At 33.9% G+C, this 18,423-nt stretch overlaps 4 protein-coding genes across 4 annotated transcripts; 2 read left to right on the plus strand and 2 right to left on the minus strand.

The window, feature by feature from the left end:
• Window positions 1-1,166: 1,166 nt before the first annotated feature.
• On the plus strand, window positions 1,167-10,719 carry EX1 (UvrB/UvrC domain protein (DUF3506)). Its single transcript, XM_012225975.4, has 12 exons — window positions 1,167-1,814; window positions 2,310-2,426; window positions 2,527-2,592; window positions 4,146-4,252; window positions 5,842-5,923; window positions 6,827-7,546; window positions 7,667-7,790; window positions 8,529-8,698; window positions 9,142-9,216; window positions 9,321-9,413; window positions 9,515-9,661; window positions 10,210-10,719. Exons 1-11 carry the CDS (start codon window positions 1,398-1,400, stop codon window positions 9,605-9,607), a joined length of 2,064 nt encoding a protein of 687 aa, XP_012081365.1. The 5' UTR covers window positions 1,167-1,397; the 3' UTR covers window positions 9,608-9,661; window positions 10,210-10,719.
• Window positions 10,720-11,047: 328 nt separating this feature from the next.
• Window positions 11,048-12,831, minus strand: LOC105641439 (uncharacterized). The gene is made up of 4 exons (XM_012225976.3): window positions 12,396-12,831; window positions 11,954-12,322; window positions 11,574-11,867; window positions 11,048-11,337 (listed from the first exon to the last, which is right to left on the minus strand). Exons 2-4 carry the CDS (start codon window positions 12,045-12,047, stop codon window positions 11,246-11,248), a joined length of 480 nt encoding a protein of 159 aa, XP_012081366.1. The 5' UTR covers window positions 12,048-12,322; window positions 12,396-12,831; the 3' UTR covers window positions 11,048-11,245.
• Window positions 12,832-13,098: 267 nt separating this feature from the next.
• LOC105641441 (nicotinamidase 1) lies at window positions 13,099-14,912 on the minus strand. Its single transcript, XM_012225980.4, has 6 exons — window positions 14,795-14,912; window positions 14,545-14,666; window positions 14,268-14,451; window positions 14,038-14,171; window positions 13,684-13,869; window positions 13,099-13,384 (listed from the first exon to the last, which is right to left on the minus strand). Exons 1-6 carry the CDS (start codon window positions 14,811-14,813, stop codon window positions 13,292-13,294), a joined length of 738 nt encoding a protein of 245 aa, XP_012081370.1. The 5' UTR covers window positions 14,814-14,912; the 3' UTR covers window positions 13,099-13,291.
• Window positions 14,913-15,399: 487 nt separating this feature from the next.
• Window positions 15,400-18,227, plus strand: LOC105641442 (Inositol monophosphatase family protein). The gene is made up of 3 exons (XM_012225981.4): window positions 15,400-16,151; window positions 16,684-17,080; window positions 17,466-18,227. Exons 1-3 carry the CDS (start codon window positions 15,735-15,737, stop codon window positions 17,864-17,866), a joined length of 1,215 nt encoding a protein of 404 aa, XP_012081371.1. The 5' UTR covers window positions 15,400-15,734; the 3' UTR covers window positions 17,867-18,227.
• The last annotated feature ends 196 nt before the right edge of the window (window positions 18,228-18,423 follow it).

The following is an 18,423-nucleotide window of genomic DNA, read 5'->3' on the forward strand; positions in this document are numbered from 1 at the left end:
AATAAATAAAATAATATATGCAATTTTGTTCTTCTAAATTTATTTATATAATTTCTTACTTGTCTCCTTTCAGAAAAATTTTCTTACTTATCATAATTTTCTTAACATATGCTTTAATTTGTTACTCCAAATAAATATAAATTCTTACCAATTTGCATACAGTGATATACTTTCACCATTTCAGTCGATGATATATACATATGCAGTAGTAGAATCTTTGCTTTCAGGTTTAGTTAATTCACTAACTCATAATTAGAATAAAAATATTTACTCATATACATATATTATACCTAAAAAAAATTAAATACTACACAATCTCGCACTTAATGCGGGTGAATGCGTAATTTTAAATAATATTTTCTCTATTTCATTTTGTTTGCATGATTTGACAAAATACGTATATAAAAATTTAGTCAATAAAAATTATTTTACCCTTTTCACCCTTAATTTTTTAAAATGCTAATAAAAGTTCTTCATTTAATTAGCAATCATAAATATTATTATAAAAAAATAATTGTTTACATATATAAATTTAAAAACTTGCAAACATTTTAGTACATAAAAAAAAAAAAACAATAAGCAAACAAAATGGGATAGACGAAATATTAAAGCATTGTATTATATTTGGCATAATAATATATGGATACATAAATAATTATTATAAATTTCAATTCAATTAACTTTTGAGCTTTATTCAACATTAAAATTTCCATAAACTGTTCAATTAATTATAATTGATTTATAAATAAACTAAAGCCAATTCAAACTTTACTTTGATTTTTAATTATATATTTATTTAAAATTTTATTAATGATCGAAATGTATGTATAAGGAAATCTAATTTGAAATATGTATATAAATTGATATGATAATATCTTAATTGTAGATATAATTTTTTTTATAATTGAATTAAATGAGTTATTATATACTAATATATTATTATAAACAAAATTTAAACTGTAATTTTATTAAATTTTTAATTCAGAGTCTTAACTTATATGAATATGATCAATCCACGTGAATAAGATAATATTTCATAAATTCCGAATCTCTGAGGGGTAAAACATAAAAAATAAAAAATAAAAAAAAAAAGAAATTTCAATTTGAGACTTATCAAAACAAAAATACTCGCATTCGCACTCAATCAAGCCAAGCCATTTAGATTACATAGATTTTAGACAAAACCACCATCTTCCACCACCACCACACTCACCTTTTCCTCTCTTTCTCCTTCAGAAAACCAAAACCAAAACCAAAACCAAACCAAACCAAACAGTTTTCTTTGTGTCTTCTTTTACAGTATTTTTCGTGTCATCTGATTCATCACTCATTTTAGCCACAGCTCTCCTTTTTCTCTACAAATCAGATACATACCCATCACTCAATTGCTGACATTCATGGCTTCCATTGCACCTCCAACTCCTCCTCACAAGCTTTCTTTTAGGACCCCTAAGTTTCTTGTCAAAAGACCATCTTACCCTTCTCCTTTTCCTTCTCACTCTTTTTCTTCTTCTTCTTCTTCTAGTTCTGCTTCTCTTTGTCGTTGCACCAATTCGTCGTCTTCTTCTTCATCGTCGGATAGTTCGTCGTCTGAGTGGCGATGGGATGCTGCGTTTCATGGTGTTATTGAATCTGCGAAGAAACGGATTGATTCGTTAATTAATCCTCGTCGTAAAGAGGTGGAGGTTGGAGCGGTTGGGGACAGGGAGAGTGGAAAGGGAGATAAGGTTGAATATGAAGAGTGGGATTGGGAACGATGGAGAAGGCATTTCGAAGAAGTTGATGAGCAGGAGCGTATTGTCTCTGTTTTGAAGGTAATTGAACAATCTTTTTTAATCACATGGAGCTTAATAAGAAATGTTGATAAGCAGCAAACAATTTACAGTGTTTATATTATTTTGTTGAAATATATTTTTTTGTTACTGTAAAAGAATGAAAATTTGGAGGCTAGGATCTAGGAAGTCCATTTTCTGAGGGATTTGAGAACGAATTTCAAGGAATTTTGTGTTGGTTTGAGAGAAACTGGTACTTCTTCATTCATGAACTGTGCAAAACAGCCTTAAAGGGATGAGCTTTGAAGAGTTGTTTGAATTTCATTTGTAAAACCAAAATATAAGAGAGAGCTTCGTTTGAAGCAAGCTATCTCGAAACTGTTCTTTTATTTCCCAGTTACAATTTTGCCTATAGTGAGAAGCTGTATCTTCTTTAATGTTCTTTACACCATAATGATTCTGAATTACGGATGCCTATGAGCTGTACCTTTCTATGGATAAGGTGTTCTTCACATGCTGAAATTTGTCCTTATGCAGTCACAGTTAAATCATGCTGTTAATAGGGAGGATTATGAGGCTGCGGCTAGGCTCAAGGTGGCAATTGCAGCTGCTGCTACAAATGATTCTGTTGGCACAGTGATGTCACAGCTGAATGTATGTAATTTGATTTATTACTGGTTTTGCCAGGTTGGGGGAAGGGAGAATGACAAGAGTGTCATTTTTATGCTAACGCTTTATTTTTTGGATGCATCAGAGAGCAGTGACAGAAGAACATTATAAGGATGCAGCTTTCTTACGAGATAATGCTGGTGCTGGTTTGGTAAGTTAAAGTTGGTTATTCTCCTTCTTTATGAATATAAATGTGTACTCTCAATTTTTGTTACAAGGTTTCTCTATGATATATATGTTTCTGTGTAACCAATGGATGATAACTCCCATTTGGGCTACCCTTCCTCATCTTTAATTTATATTTAAAACATCATTTGGAAAACAACTTTGTGTCATTTTTGTTGGTTTGTGGTTCCTCTGTGAATCTGCTGTGGGGCTCATTGGTGTTTGTTTATGGAAGCAGGCACCTGCAGTTAGTAATAAATGGTACTAAAAGTTGTGTTTGGTTGAGGCGTGACCCTGGTAAAGTTTGTTCTTTGTGTGAGGAGCTGCCTTTTCTTTTACTCAATTTTTTTGGCTTTGATGTTGATTAATTTAAAATTATCTTAATTGCGGGAGTGGTGGAACATGAAAATGCTACAAGCTCAGACACATTCTGTCCAATTCCATCTGCAAGCTCATGATGGACCTAGACCCTAAGGTCCCTTTTTGGGGGTGGTAAAGAAAAAATTTCAAGAATTGGGGAGGTAAAAAAAAAAAAAAAAAAAAAAGAATTATTTTTTTCACGATTTTGTAAATAAAAATTTTAAAAAATTTTGGACCTAGGGGGCCATGTACCCTACTTATCCCCCTCTTGATCGATGATAGCTCATGATGTCAACTGCAAATTTGTCGAATTGAGAATCAAATCGAATCGAATTGTAAGATTCAGTTAATTAAAAGTAAATTCATTTCTGGTTCCATTACTTTTATCAAAAGATCTGAAAATTTAATTGCAAATAATGTATTTATATAAATTCCTATTCAATCATATACTAAACACAAAATGAAAGAGAACCTAATGTCTTGTGTAGTGCCAAGTTCAAGATATCAAACTATGAAGTCAAAATTTTAAAACAAAAGCAAAGTAAAACTATCAAGTCATTAAATTTTCTATCCAATTCCATATTCATTTATTATCATTTCCAAATTCAAGCCCTTCATCATCTTTATCTTCTAATATAACTATATTCTCTTGCTCTTCTTAGTTCTTTCTCTATATTGACTTTTCTACATGTTTAGTTGGGTGAAGAATTGTTGAGAATGAGAATCGACTTGAACCATAAGATTCATACTTAATTCCGATTCACCCATAAGAGTCAAATCGTTTAGCATGAAAATTGAATCAAATCGTGCAATTCGAATCGTGAATCATGAGATTCTGATACCACTAGATTTTTGTACCACCTCTGGCTACTTACAAGCTGTTAGATGTTTTAGAAAGTTAAATGAAGATCAGTAGCGTATTACATCAATTCCTTTTTTTTTTTTTTTTCCTACTACTTAAATTTTCATGTATGAGTTGTGATAAGATTTACTTGTATATTGTTTATGGTACAGATAACATCCTTTCATCATCTGGAACTTATTAAAGCTGTAGCTTTTAGTTTATTGTTTGAGATTTTTTAGTTGGGCTGAGGTATTCCAAATGAGAAATTGTGTTGTTTGCTATATAATTTACTTCACGCTTATAGTTTCATTTGTTTCCTTAACACTGATATCCAGGTGGGATGGTGGTCTGGCATCTCAGAAGATGTGCATGATCCTTATGGTTTAATAATACGTATTACTGCAGAGCATGGAAGATATGTGGCAAGGAGTTACACTCCTCGGTAATTATTTAGATACCTGTAGAAGGGTTTCATTTTAAATTGTCATTCATACAAGATAAGCATGATGCTTAGGCATTTATTGTACATTGGCCTTTTTATCAAGTTCATTACATATGATAGTGATTGTTGTACGTGTTAATAGTTTTGTTTTTAAATGGAAATAATATAAATATTTTTCACAAGGATTCTATTTCTTAATATTTCTTTTTTACGATATCTTACCTAATATAACATTAACAATTGAAAAAAAAAAACAATTTTTATTGCAATTGTTATTCACTAAGAAAAATCAAGATTGTGTATAACATAGATTTTGTTTTTTTACTTTAATGAATGTAAAAATAATGCAAATTTATTATTGTAAAGTTAATGATTTCGAACTTACTGTAAACTACTAATGGATGATAGAGATAAAAGATACACTGAGGGGCTGTTTGTTTCACCTTAATGATAGCTTACTAGACCACCAAACTTATTCATTCAGGTAATAAGAAATAAGCTTGTTTGTCTGGATTGAATTAATAAGTTGCTTATCTAATATTTGCAACTCAAAGTTTGTTTGAATGAGTAAACTCTTTTTAGAGCTAATTCAATAAGCTATGTAACTTATTTGATGAACAAATTATATTGCCCATACAATTCTAAAATAACAATGTATACCAGTTCTTGATCATTCTACAATCAACTCTTGATACCACTTCTTAAATATCTAGCTTAATAAGATAGTGGATTCAGATTCAGCATTCACAATTCAGTCAAAACAACAACCCTAAGAATGTACCAGACTATAAGGTATGTTTTTTTTTTGGTATTAAGTGATCCTTTGAGTGTGTGTGCAAATATAGAAGAATCAAGAATTTGCTTGCTGGCTCTAGAGGTACTCAATCTAATAATTGTAACCGAAAGCATCTTAGGACTTCAACAACATTATTTCTCTAAAACATTTTTGAAAGTACTCAACTCAAGAAAGAATGAAAGATAAATCAAACTGATATTACTTATCTCATAAATATAAAGATCAAACCCATATCACTAAGCTACAGTGTAAAAAGAAATTGTTCCAACACAGTCAAGCAAATGGAATGCATTCAAAAACAAACAAAAAAGTTGGACTTCCATTGGTTGCCTTTAGAAAAAAAAAAATGCAGACCTGCAGATTTTGCCGCTTTCCAAAAAATTTCTGGTGTAGCCATAGAATATGATAAAGAAACTGAATGCTAACATTTGTACTTCAAAAGAAAAAAGAGGAGAGTAGTTGATACTGAAAGGGATTTAATTAATGGTATGGAACACATTTGTATGAATATTTGTTTGTGTGTCTGATATCCAGACTGTGTTGGCATGGTTTGCTGTTTCTAGTTGATAAAAAATGTGGTGGTGGTGTATGTCATGTTACATTCTTGTGCTATTCGGTTAGAATACATCATACCTGGGTATTCAACTGCTGTTGAATCACCTAGATGCATGTTGTTTGTAATCTACCAATTTTTTCAGTTGGCCTTTATACTTCATATGTTGGCTTCCTACTGTCAAATATTTCTTTATAATTATACATGGTTTATTATTATTCATTTATCTTTTTCTTTCAGACAGCTTGCTACATCTGCAGTTGGTGTCCCCGTATTTGAGATCTTTGTTACAAGGAACAAGAAAGGTGAATACAAGCAGCAGGTACACTTGTCCTACTCTCTCTCTCTCTCTGTTTCTTTTTTTTTTTTTTTTTTTTTTTTTTTTTTTTTTTTTTTTTGCGGACCTCTAAGTAAATTAAAACATTTGGCTTTTGAGATTTATACCATATTTGCGAGAATTGAAAGTGAGACGAAAGGAAATTTGTGAGGTAAAACATGAGGGGGACATAAACAGAACAAAATAATTTTTTTCGTCTTTAGTATGGTTAGAAGGAAACCAAAAGAGGGGAAAGTGGATGGGAAGTTTTTGAGAGAAGAATTATGAAATTTATTATTTTGATAAATACATACTTTTTTTTTTTCCTTTTTTTGAGAGTTGTTAGGCAAAATCTTATTATCAAAGTGTAAATAAATAAATTTTCATATATTTGTCCACTTGCTTTCCACTTTGGAGAGGCTAGAATTGAAGGGTCCCAAAGGAAAATTTGATGTCATTTCCCTCCACTTTCTGAAGTCCCAAACAAGGTAAAAAATTATTTTCAGCCTTTTGTTTTGCACCCCATCTTTTCCTATCTTTGCAAACATAGCATTAAGTTATTTGTTTTGATAAGCAAAAACAAAGTCCTTCAAACAAAATAATAAAGAAGTACAAGGCAGGTTGGATATTCACAAATTACTTCATACAAGATTCCTTTCTTGCTCTCTGACCTTTAAATCTACTCCCATCATATGCATCAATATGGATTTACTTGAATTCTAAGCACATCTACATGCTTTCGAGTGAGCATGGTGAGATGCATCTATGTTTAGTCATATGCACATCTTTACCTGTAGTTGTGTTTTCTTATTTGCTTATATTCTTTCTGGCAGTGGCATCGTTGCATATTCACTTGTTCAATGTGTATTAGAAGCCACTTTCTCTAATAGAATTTGTGTGCTTTTGTAGCCTGTGTACTTGAAAAGGAAAGGCCTTCTCCAAGATCCTTCAACAGTCTCCTCTAAAGCACCAGGTGCCACGAGCCGCTTAAATCCACCAGGGCCTACTGAAGGAAAAAGTGATCTATTTGTTGTGAGCACTGAAGAGACTGAGAATGGCGATGACACAGAAGATGGTTCTGATCTTGCTGAGGGATTACCTGGTTTTCAGAATATTTTACGAGATATGATTCCTGGTATGAAGCTCAAGGTTTTGAAAGTGACAACACCTGCGAAGGTAGATAAGGATTTTATATCTAAGGTGATTGAACAGATGATGGATGAAGAAGATGAAGAGAAAGATATTGAGTTAGAAAGTGTAGAAGGAGATGATGAACTTGGCAGTGAAAGTGACCAAGAAAGAGATGAGATTGAAATTGATGCTGCTCGTGAAATCATTGACAGTGAAGGGCCAAGTGAAATTTCGTTTAAAGTTGTTGTTGGGGGTCTTGCTCAGAAATTTTCAGGAAGCATGCCTGTAAAAGAGTCACTTAGAGTTCCTGCTAAGCTAGAGAAAAAGGGACGAAGGTCATTTTTGTTTTCTATAGAGAAAGATGTCAACCAACAGGATTCTGGTGCTAAGGAAGCAGCCTCAGCAGATAGAAAAGCTAAGTTTCAAGGTCAACGTAGTGTGGATAATATTATGTTGGACCTTGCTAAATTCATTGGCAAGGAAAAGATACCCTTGAAGGTTGGTTCAATTTTTTACAGGTCATGTTTTTGTACTAGTGTGGTAGACAAGAGGTAAACTATTTGTTAGATTATTAACTGATGAATGTTTGATTTGTTTTCATTTACCTCAACTGTGCAGGTGCTGAAAGATGTTGGTGACTTAATAAATTTCACCCTTAGTCAGGCTCAAAACCGTCAGCCATTGTCTGGATCAACAACTTTCCATCGGATTGAGATATCAGCATCTCCAGACCCTCTGAATGGTATTTGTTAGAGAAGTTGCTTAATTGTCAAGTAATTATGGGAATAAATTCAAACTTTTAACTTAAACTGTAGAATTTTCTTAATTTAGTCCCTAGACAACAATATCATGCTGTCAAGTACTTAAAAATAAAGGTTATGACACGTTATAGCTTGTAATCACCTAAATTAGTCCTTGGTAGTGAGTCAGTGTTGAAGTGGAACTATTTTGCACAGGCATTTAACTCTAGACATAAACACTAGCTCAAGGCTGACATCAAGTGAGGCCACTACTATTTGTTACCACTAACTCTATTAGTTTTGTGGGACCTGCTATCCTCATGATTTTTGTTAATTAGTCTAATACTTAATAGTCATCAACTAAGATACATACCTTTTGAGGGGATTTCTCAATGGTGGAAGCCACATGCCAAATTGGCTCTTTTCTTCTGTCCACTTCAGCGCATATGTGGTCTAAATAATTCCACCTCAATTCCGACTCAGCTTCAGAAAATAGCTTACATGACTGGAATTTATGAATGTTCAAGTACTTCATGGTATGAAATTATGTGGGGCCAAAAGCAAAAAGTGCATGAATTATAAGATAAAAGTTGAGACTTGCGCTTATGAGGTGCTTTGCAGTTTCTGCTTGTGTACTATTTGGGTTCCTTTATGTTTTACTCTGTTATTTTTGGTCCTCCAACCTCTTATCTCTTGCACTTGATTTAAGCTTAAAATCTAAATACTGTATGATTTATCAGGATTATATATTGGAGCACATGGGCTGTACAGTTCAGAAGTCATACAGCTGCAACGCAAATTTGGACAATGGCAAGATGAGCGTGGGACAAACCAGCCTTCCAATGTAGAGTTCTATGAATATGTGGAAGCTGTAAAATTAACTGGAGATCCATATATAGCTGCTGGACAGGTAATTTCATGGATTTAGCACATGTTTTGTGAAGGCTTGATTGGTACTTGCATGTTATCTATGTGATTTATCTTTCTGTTTAGCAATGCGGTAAGCATTATACCATTTTTTTTTTTCTTTTACACTAGTCATTTTCAACCTGTACAAGTTTATGGTATGTGACTTTGCTAGTATAAATGGACCGCTCCCCAAGGCTTTATCTTTTTTTTTTCCTTAAAAAAAAAAGGAGAAAATTTAACAGTCATACTTCTCCATATTTGATGGGGATAAGTAACAAGTATTGCCTTTTGGCTTTACTGGATGATTTTCTGCTTTATTGGGATGGTCATTAGCAAAACTAGAGAGCACAGTCAGTTTGCCCTGAGCCATGCACATATTTCTCATATTGCATATTTGTAGCAAGTTTCTCTCCATAAGCCTAACAAGTTAACTCATTCCTATAGGTGGCATTTCGTGCTAAGGTTGGTAAAAGATATCAACTTCCTCATAAAGGCATCATTCCTGAAGAATTTGGAGTGGTATATTGTCAGCTAATGATGTTGAATTTAGTGTAGCACCCTTTCTATTTTTACTTTCCTCTCTGTCTTCTGAAGGTTTTGTTGTGGTCTTGCTTGAAACACAGATTGCTCGGTATAAAGGACAAGGGAGGCTTGCTGAGCCTGGTTTTAAGAATCCTCGATGGGTTGATGGTGAACTTGTTATTCTTGATGGAAAGGTTTTAGTCTCTTTTGTCATCTTGTTTAGTTGTTTTCTTGTCACTTATTTTCAACCATTCTCAGAAGGATATTGATAATGCATCATTTTCATTCCGTGCAGTACATCAAAGGTGGGCCTGTTGTTGGGTTTGTATATTGGGCTCCTGAATATCACTTCTTGGTGTTCTTCAATCGGCTGAGGCTCCAACAATAGATGCCTGTACATATAATGTTCAAGCTTGTTTATTCTTTTTTTGTATTTTATGAGGTATGTATTTTCTCTCTAAAAATAGGTCTAGTTTTAGTAAATTTGTAATTGAAGTTCATTATTATTTGCAGTTTTTGTCTAGGTTGCCTCAAATTGTTCCGGCATCAAATCATAATCTAGAGTTTTTATATTGACAGTTCTTTCTTGTTCCTCCTTTCTTTGTTCTTTTGTGAAACAAGGAAATATTTTTGTGGGGAACTCGTATGATCCAAAAAGAGGCCACCTCCCTTTCCTCCCTCTTACTCTTCTTTTTGTCTCCTTTTCTTTCGCATAAACTATTTTGTCTCTTCCCTTTTCACTGTCATTCTGTCTGTGTTCTAAATTTCTAATTTCTAATTGTCATTTGTGTGAGGAAGGATTTGCCTTTGCCTTTTTTGAATATTTTCATTTGTATAGTTAGTCTCATGCTAGATTTTCTCAAGGAAATGCAAATTCTGAGGTGCCAAAAACCTTATCTTTATTGGGAAATGTTCTTTTGTTTTAACACTTTGTAAAGCATGTATGGCAATTGCCTGATAAGGTTTTCTTTGATCTCTTCTATTTTGCAGTCTAAAATGGTATCTGTAACCACTATGTTTTCAATTCGAGCAACATAGCAGCTATGAAATTCTGGTCACATGTCCAGTGCTCGCCCAATGGACTGTTGCATATGTAAGCATATTGACCTAGTAAAATTAACCCAGAAGCTTGGATAAGCTTTGAGATGCATGATCTTCGAACAGTCTCTTACTGAAGCTGTTATGCACTTAATTTTTTTTGCTCTACATTCTAATCTCTATCAATTTCTAACTATTGAGTGCTTGTCTAAGTTATCATACAACAGAAGGAAGTAGCTTCAACTAGAATTGTATTTCAGATATCTGTAGTGCAATATGATAATATGTGTGGCTGGACATGGGCAATTTGTGGTTAGAGGCTAGCAGGAGACTTGTTTAAGGGCTTATTTTGCAGATCAGTTGAATAGAAAATTAGCTTGTTTATAATCAAGCACTTTGTAATTATTCTCTTCCATTTTACTATATGAATGAAAATTCATCTTTAATCCTTTCATCTTATAAGCTTTGTTTCTTGGGTGCTTGTTGCAATTTAGGACATGAAAGGTGATCACCCTGCAGTTTACTTAGGAAGTTAATTTATCATTTATGCATCATTAAATTTATTAACGATGGTTTGTAATTGAACTGGCACCAGTTAAGTCGTGTTGGTTTCTGGTTAGATTTTGACAAGTTCAAGCCAGTTACTTTTAGCTGTTTCTGATTGGTTTAAGGCCATTTTAGCTGGTGTTTTTGATGCGTTCAAAGTGTCTAACTTGTCATGAACTGGTCTAGGACAGCCGGTTATGGTGCGCTTGGAACATAATCAGTCTCTTTCTAGTATCTGTCCACATCCTCTGAAGTCATTGACCACTTTATTTAGACTCAAGACAGACAGCGTAGAGGAAATGTACATGCACTTGGTCTTGTCAAATATATATATATATATAGAGGCATATAAATACACTTATGGTATAGGTAGATATATCCTAAAATTCCAAACCATACTTATTATTGATACAGATAGATAGATAGTTTATGGATTCATCTTTCATGGCTTCTTTTCTGCACCCGATGACACCTCACTTGCTATTATGGCTCCCTTCTCCTTTGCCATGTAAATCCCCATATGATACATACTTCCTGCCAAAAAAAGAAAGTAATTAATTAAATGTGATCATCCGTGTTAGAATCGTATCAAAGGAAGTGTTAAGTCATTTTGTAATTCCTTGACATTGATATGATCCCTCTGAAAATCTAAACAAACCAAGATAAGAGGATTTTTATTGACAAACATTGTAGGAAAAGAGAGTTACAATCCTCTTTTGTATGATAATAAAAATCTGACAGAAAACAAAATTTAGGATTATTAAACTCACCAGGAACATGTATAAGCACATTACTGTCAGCTTGGTCTACTCTCCACTTACACTGAGGACGGAACTCAACATCAACCATTTCGGGCATTACCATTGTCTTCTCATCTACGAGGTTCAGAAATCTAATGTAAAGAATTCCACCACAGAGAATGGCAGAAACTCCATTGGAGTTGCAAGTTTTTGGAATATAAGCTGTTAGTTTGAATCTAATCTGTTTGGTTGGTTGCTCTCCAAAAACTAAAACATTCATAGACTCATTATCAACCTTGACCTTGATACGATCTTTCTGGAAATCTAAACAATCCAAGAATAGGGAATTCTCAGTGACCGGTAGGAAAAAGAGAAAAAAAAAAAACAACAATTAGGATTATTAAACTCACCAGCAACGTGTATAAGCAAAGAACCACCAGCTTGGTCTACTGTCCACTCCAACTGAGGCGGGAAATCCCAATCAATAATTTTTGGCAGTACCATTTTCGTCCCACTCAATAGTTTTGGAAATCTAAGGTATAGAATTCCACCTCTGAGAAAGAAAGAGGTTCCATCTAAGTCGCAAGCTTTTGGAACAGAAACTGTTACTTTGAATCTGGTCCGTTAGGTAGGTGGCTTTCCAAGAACTTTAGCAACTGTTAGTTTGAATCTGTTCCATTTGGTGGGTCGCTCTCCAAAAGCTTGAATAAAATTCATCGATTCATTGACATTCATAAGTTTCTTTCTCCTCAAAACCTTTATATGATCCCTCTGAAAATCTAAGTAAACAAGAAAATAAGAGTGTTACTATACTTATACAAAGAAAACAAGAACTAGAATTATTAAACTCACCAGGAACATGTACGAGCAGATAACCAGCAGCCTGATCTTCTTTCCATTCAGTCTTTGGCCGGAACTCCTTATACTGAAGAGCAGTACTAGCCATTTCTATTTGCTTTAACTTTTTTTCTTGGGTTAGAGGTAAACTGTGGTAATATATATGGTTTTTTATGAAACTATATTGGCTAAGCACTTTTTTTTTTCTTCAGTTTTTTTCTTAGTAATGAAGCAAAATATCAGCTGGGTATACATAACTTGCTGAGAAAATTCTTCTTTCCTTCTTATCTTGTTTTTTTTTTGCAGTAAATAGTACCATAGATCAGTTTTGGAAAAAGCGTATCACATTCATCTTTTGATATGTTTAATCACAAATGGGCTTTAAGTTAGGACTATGCACATGAGAAAAAAAAAAATCTCACAATATCTTCATTTATGCTTTGTCTTTTGACCTTAAAGGTTAATTAAAGGATTGATGATCAAGAAATGACTGAACTTTTTGTCATTTTTTAATTTTAACCAATTCTTTTAATTCTCTGATTCAGATAACAAAACAATATTAACACACATTTAAGTACAATTAATGTCCACAGTAGAACTACCTTAAACCAGAAGAGGATATCAACACTAAATAAACCAAAGTTCAGACTGTAAGATAATCAAAAAGCAATTTCTCATCTAAGCCCAGAAGATGATCACAATAATGGTGCTGCCAATCTTAGGTTTCAAAAACCAGATATTTTATTGGGAAATGTACATGCGCTTCCTAGCATTCTTGTCATATATGTATGTTTTGAAGTTGATCATCCATTACCAACTTTTTTTATAACAAATACAAGAATGGTAGGTAGAGACACTGTGATCACCAAACCAAATTCATTATTGATAGGTATCAGGCCAGATTTATGGATTCATGTCTTCTTTTCTGCACCCAATGACACCTCACTTGCTATTATGGCTCCTCTTTCTTTTGCCATGTAAAGCCCTACATGATGCATCAGTTCCTGCCAAAAGATATATAAAAATTTACTTATTCCTGCTCGTACCGCGTCAGACCCTTAAAGGGATTGAGCACTCGATCTCTTATTTAAAGGGTCTGAGTCCTTTCCATACAGACCATCCCCTTTTGTTAATTATGATGACATGTTAATGATCATTCATATCAGAACTAAAACCAAAGTGATAAACTCATTTTCTTAAAATCATTTCTTCTGTTTGGTGTACATATTCTCTTCAAATCATTTCTGTAAAATCAAATTAAGAGTTAATTTAGCAGTAGTAACACCTAAAATTATCGAATTACCTGAGGATGAGCTAAAGCACCTTTGGTGTTTCGAGCAACATGAAGAGGCACATCAAAGGTGGCGCAGCCACTGGAATACACCACCACATCCTCTAAAGGTGCCACAAGCCCATGGTTTCTTGCTGATAGTGTTGAACAAACAAAATCCAACACACAAATGTCTGTGCATACTCCTACAACCACTATCTGCACCATAAATAATAATTAGAAAATTAACTAATTATCCCTACAAATTAAAACTTAATTTGTAGAAGAAAACTATAAGAATAATACGTCTAAAAAAGGGATATAATAGGGAAAGATGGTAAGCTATGAAAAATTAAACCTTGAGAGCAAGTAATAACAGAGACTTACAGATTTGATCTGATTGTTCTTGATCCAATCTACAAAAACATTGGATCCATCATCCTCAATTGAACCCACAAAACCATCAAAGCAATCTTTGCGTCTGATTGTGACATTTGGTTCTTTCTCTAACCATTGTAGAGCTGCACAAGTTCATGGAGCAAAGAAAAAAACATAAATCAATTTTGGCTGTTAAAGGAAAAAGGATAAATGTGATAATAATCTAATACAGTAAATACCAGGAACTAAATTGGACTCATCAGTTCCAGTAATACAGTGAGGAGGGTATGGGTCCTCAGGCTTGTTTGGTTGATGGGAATCAAGAAAAGCAAGAACAGGCCATTTCTTGTCACAAAAAGCCCTAGCTAGTGTTGCTGATTCATTGATCATTCGTGAAATCTGCCTGTTAGGTGCTCTTGGAGCCTGCAAATTGACCAAACAAACAAATACAGTATAAATTTATTAGTCTATAGATATACATTAAGCTTGTAATTAAGAAAGTAAATGATTAGTTACCAGATTGCCAGCACCCAGAGTGCAAAATCCATTGATGATATCTACAAGAACAAGGCCATTCACAACATCCTCAGGTAAAAGCACTGGTTCTTGATCAAGAGGAAGCTCATTTTTCAAAAGATCTACAGTTTGAGACACCATTTTGTCAATATCTCAGTTCAATTTACACAAGTGGCAAGGTCTTCTTATGGACATTTACATATATACACACACATATATAGACTTTTCCCCCTATTATTGGGAGCTGTACCTGTCAGAAGCTCAAACATATCTGCCAACTACTCAACAATAATTTCCATGGAAAGCTAGAATAGTCAAAAAAGTCCTAATGACAAAGCAAGAGGATAAGTACATTAAGCAATTGTTTGTTTTTGTTTTGGTTTTGGTTTTGGTTCTCTATTTAGTTGCAATCGGTGAGCTTGTTATTCTATTTTTTCAGTTTTTCATTTTTTTTTAGTTTTTAATTATTTAGTACAATAAAGTTAAAAATTTTATCTTTCTATGAATTTTATCAATACAATAAAAAAGGTGAATTTACAAATGAAATCTACAAAATTTTCATAAAATTCATTTATACCAAACTAACTACCATATTTTTCTATTGGCTGTCCTCAATTGGAACAATTTATTTAGTGATAAAAAAAAAAAAAAAAAAAAAAAAAAAAAAAACTCCTCACCAAGCCTAGCAAACTCAAGTCAAAATTCTCTGTTTTATCCAAGGATTGCTTTGGATCAACGCAGGGTAGATAGTGGTGGAACAATAATGAAAGTTAGAGGCCAAAAGAAATTTAAAGATTAAAGCAGTAAAATAAAAACATTTATTACATGTTAGACATTTTCTAAATATTCATATTAACCTTCTAAGAAGTTACTGGATTGGGCTTTGGACCCATATCTGCAAACACACCATCTTATTCTCTGCTAGTTCATGCTTGTATTAGATAGATTCCACTCCTCCCTTCCCTTCGGGATTTTTGTTCATCATACATTCATTTCTGCATCTCATCCTTCAAAATAATAAGATTTTTTTGAGTTCTTAATCGACGAATTTTATCGATCCCCACACAGAACCAGAAGAAATAGACTTTCTTTCCCTTTCTTTTGAAGCCAAAAAATTTCTGATCATTTTCAATGCTATCAACGTTCGCTTTCTAATATTCAAATATCCAAGAAGTTAAATTATACATAATATGCAATCATCTATTATACCCATATACCCATATTCATTTTTACCGCCAAAATCTCTCTCTTTCTTTCCAAAAACCCACCTTTTCCCTCCTGAAAGTCCAGTTCTTTTTCGGAATTATTACTATTGCAGGCCTAGAATGGCTTCTTTTGTTGGGTTTAGTGTAAAATCGCAACTGGGCACTTCTGCAACTGCAGCTGGTGATAATGAGTTTTGCACGTTGATAGAACATATGGGTAAGGGAGGAATTGATGTGGGGGATGATTTGGTGTTGCTGTTTACTCATATGCAGTATGCTTGTAAGAGAATCGCAGCTCTTGTGGCATCTCCTTTCAATTCCAGTCTTAGTCAACAAAGTAAGATTGCTGGTGTTGGGAGTGGCACAGATAGGGATGCACCAAAGCCACTTGATATAGTCTCGGTTTGTGCTCCTTTTTTCTTTGTCTAATACTTTTTGATCCTTGCATTGTGTGTGTGTGTTTTTTTTATTCTTTATTTTAGATTGTTCCTTTGGCTTTAATTAATAGTTATATGATTTTGGTTTATGGATTTTGAATGGAACTTCAATAAAAACGGAAAAAAGGAAAAAGGTGTATGCTGGATAATGTCTTTCATTTTCATAGTTAAAAGGATTCTTGTTGGGCTATTTGGTGCTAATTTAGTAATTTATTTTCATATGCAACTTTTATTGAATTTGAGAGCTGTACTGTTGGGGTTGGGCGGTCCTTTGGTTCAATAGCTCAAAGTCATAAGTAATACTGATCCCCCAAAATGACTCTGCTCTACATCTCCACTCAGCAATGGACTTTGAAGTTTATTGTTGATTGTGTTAATTATGTTGAAATGAATTGTTGGTCTGCATAACCAGCTCATCTCTTTAACCAGAAAATATCAATTAAAAAAAAAAAAAGGGAAGTGAAGTTTTTAATTGGTTGATTCACTCTGTTGTGCAGAATGAAATCATCTTGGCTTCTCTTCAAAAATCTGGAAAAGTTGCTGTCATGGCTTCAGAAGAAGATGATGCTCCAATTTGGATAAATGATGATGGTCCTTTTGTGGTGGTAACAGATCCCCTTGATGGTTCTCGAAATATTGATGCATCCATTCCTACAGGAACAATTTTTGGGGTATATAAACGCCTTGTGGAGCTGGATCATCTACCTCAGGAGGAGAGGGCCACATTGAATTCCCTGCAGAGCGGAACTAAGCTTGTAGCTGCTGGTTATGTGCTCTATTCATCGGCCACTATACTCTGTGCCAGCTTTGGTTCTGGCACACATGCATTTACATTGGATCATTCAACAGGAGACTTCATTCTCACCCATCCTGACATTAAGATTCCTCCTCGAGGTAATATATCTGTTTCTATTTATTTACTAAAAGTAATAGGAGGCCACACTACAACTAACAAAGCATTTGATTGCAGTACATTATATACACTATTACAGCACACCAAAATCTCAGCTATTAACATTTCCATGGCACTACTGGGAAGTCTTCATTCCATATAGGACCAATTATGTTTACCAGGTTGTGGCATTAATTTTCCACAACTGTAACAGAATGATATTGGAATTTCCAAGTTGTGGCCTTAAATTTTACACATAGTGGTGATGGCCTCCATATTAATATTTTTGCAATGGTCACCTTGATTGTTTAGAGAGGAGAGAATGGCATTATAAATGTTGAGACAGAAGTAAGCTTACATTTTTTCATTTTTGTCTACCATTGTCAGGACAAATTTATTCTGTAAATGATGCACGATATTTTGACTGGCCTGAAGGATTAAGGCAATATATTGACACTGTTAGACAAGGAAAAGGCAGATATCCTAAGAAGTACTCTGCCCGTTATATATGCTCTCTTGTAGCTGATTTTCATCGAACATTGTTGTATGGTGGTATTGCAATGAACCCAAGGCACCATCTCCGTCTGGTTTACGAGGCAAATCCTCTTAGTTTTCTTGTGGAGCAAGCTGGAGGCAGAGGTTCTGATGGTAAAGTTAGGATTCTTTCAATCCAACCTGTCAAGCTGCATCAGAGACTTCCTTTATTTCTAGGAAGCTTAGAGGACATTGAAGAGCTTGAGAGTTATGGAAATGTTCAACAGAAATTAAATCCTGGATATGAAGTTTGATGCTGTTAAGTTAATTTCATCGATCTTCTGCTGGGATCATACAACTTTCAGGTCTTCATGTATTTAACCATTGCAACCTTTGATAGATGTATGACACTCATCTAGTCATCTTCCATACTCAGTTGTCACTTGGCTGTCAACATCGGCTTGGCGAGTTTTGTCATGAAAGACTAGAAGACGACGTGATATGTTCTTCCTTCATCATGTGTTGCTCATTTTATCACGTAAAAGATTGATTTTTTTTCTCCACTATTACTTGTGTATACTTCACCATGTATATCACTGGATCAACTAGTGATTCAATCCTTGCATAAAGCCTGTTCTATCATAATTTCATATCTACCCCTCCACAAGTTATTAATTACCATGTCTTGTATATTTCACTCACATTAACTTCCATATGAAATGGGCACATTAATATTTGGTGGAGTGGTTGATACCAGCTGAGAGCTAGCTAGTTGCCGTGCTGATGACTGATATGTGTTAGGTAATTACTTCTCGTGTTTAGTAAAATTTTAGGGGCCTTAAAATCTAAAATGTCCATTAAAACATAATTA

The sequence above is a fragment of the Jatropha curcas genome, chromosome 6 (genome assembly GCF_041381405.1).
Source record: "Jatropha curcas cultivar XTBG-Jc1 chromosome 6, XTBG_Jcur_1.0, whole genome shotgun sequence".
NCBI classification, from domain to species: domain Eukaryota; kingdom Viridiplantae; phylum Streptophyta; class Magnoliopsida; order Malpighiales; family Euphorbiaceae; genus Jatropha; species Jatropha curcas.

What these genes read in the sequence shown, in the direction of transcription:
- LOC105641439 (XM_012225976.3), bottom strand. Translation starts at nt 12,047, where the DNA reads ATGGTACTGCCAAAAATTATTGATTGGGATTTCCCGCCTCAGTTGGAG. An exon ending in TTTGCTTATACACGTTGCTG is followed by an intron (nt 11,868 to 11,953) that starts GTGAGTTTAATA and finishes TGGATTGTTTAG; the next exon opens with ATTTCCAGAAAGATCGTATC. An exon ending in TGTGCTTATACATGTTCCTG is followed by an intron (nt 11,338 to 11,573) that starts GTGAGTTTAATA and finishes TTTTTTTGGCAG; the next exon opens with GAAGTATGTATCATATGGGG.
- LOC105641441 (XM_012225980.4), bottom strand. An exon ending in CTCTGGGTGCTGGCAATCTG is followed by an intron (nt 14,452 to 14,544) that starts GTAACTAATCAT and finishes GTCAATTTGCAG; the next exon opens with GCTCCAAGAGCACCTAACAG. An exon ending in TGAGTCCAATTTAGTTCCTG is followed by an intron (nt 14,172 to 14,267) that starts GTATTTACTGTA and finishes GAACTTGTGCAG; the next exon opens with CTCTACAATGGTTAGAGAAA.
- EX1 (XM_012225975.4), top strand. Translation starts at nt 1,398, where the DNA reads ATGGCTTCCATTGCACCTCCAACTCCTCCTCACAAGCTTTCTTTTAGG. An exon ending in GCAAGGAGTTACACTCCTCG is followed by an intron (nt 4,253 to 5,841) that starts GTAATTATTTAG and finishes TTTTTCTTTCAG; the next exon opens with ACAGCTTGCTACATCTGCAG. An exon ending in TTCCTGAAGAATTTGGAGTG is followed by an intron (nt 9,217 to 9,320) that starts GTATATTGTCAG and finishes CTTGAAACACAG; the next exon opens with ATTGCTCGGTATAAAGGACA.
- LOC105641442 (XM_012225981.4), top strand. Translation starts at nt 15,735, where the DNA reads ATGCAATCATCTATTATACCCATATACCCATATTCATTTTTACCGCCA. An exon ending in AGCCACTTGATATAGTCTCG is followed by an intron (nt 16,152 to 16,683) that starts GTTTGTGCTCCT and finishes TCTGTTGTGCAG; the next exon opens with AATGAAATCATCTTGGCTTC. An exon ending in CATTAAGATTCCTCCTCGAG is followed by an intron (nt 17,081 to 17,465) that starts GTAATATATCTG and finishes TACCATTGTCAG; the next exon opens with GACAAATTTATTCTGTAAAT.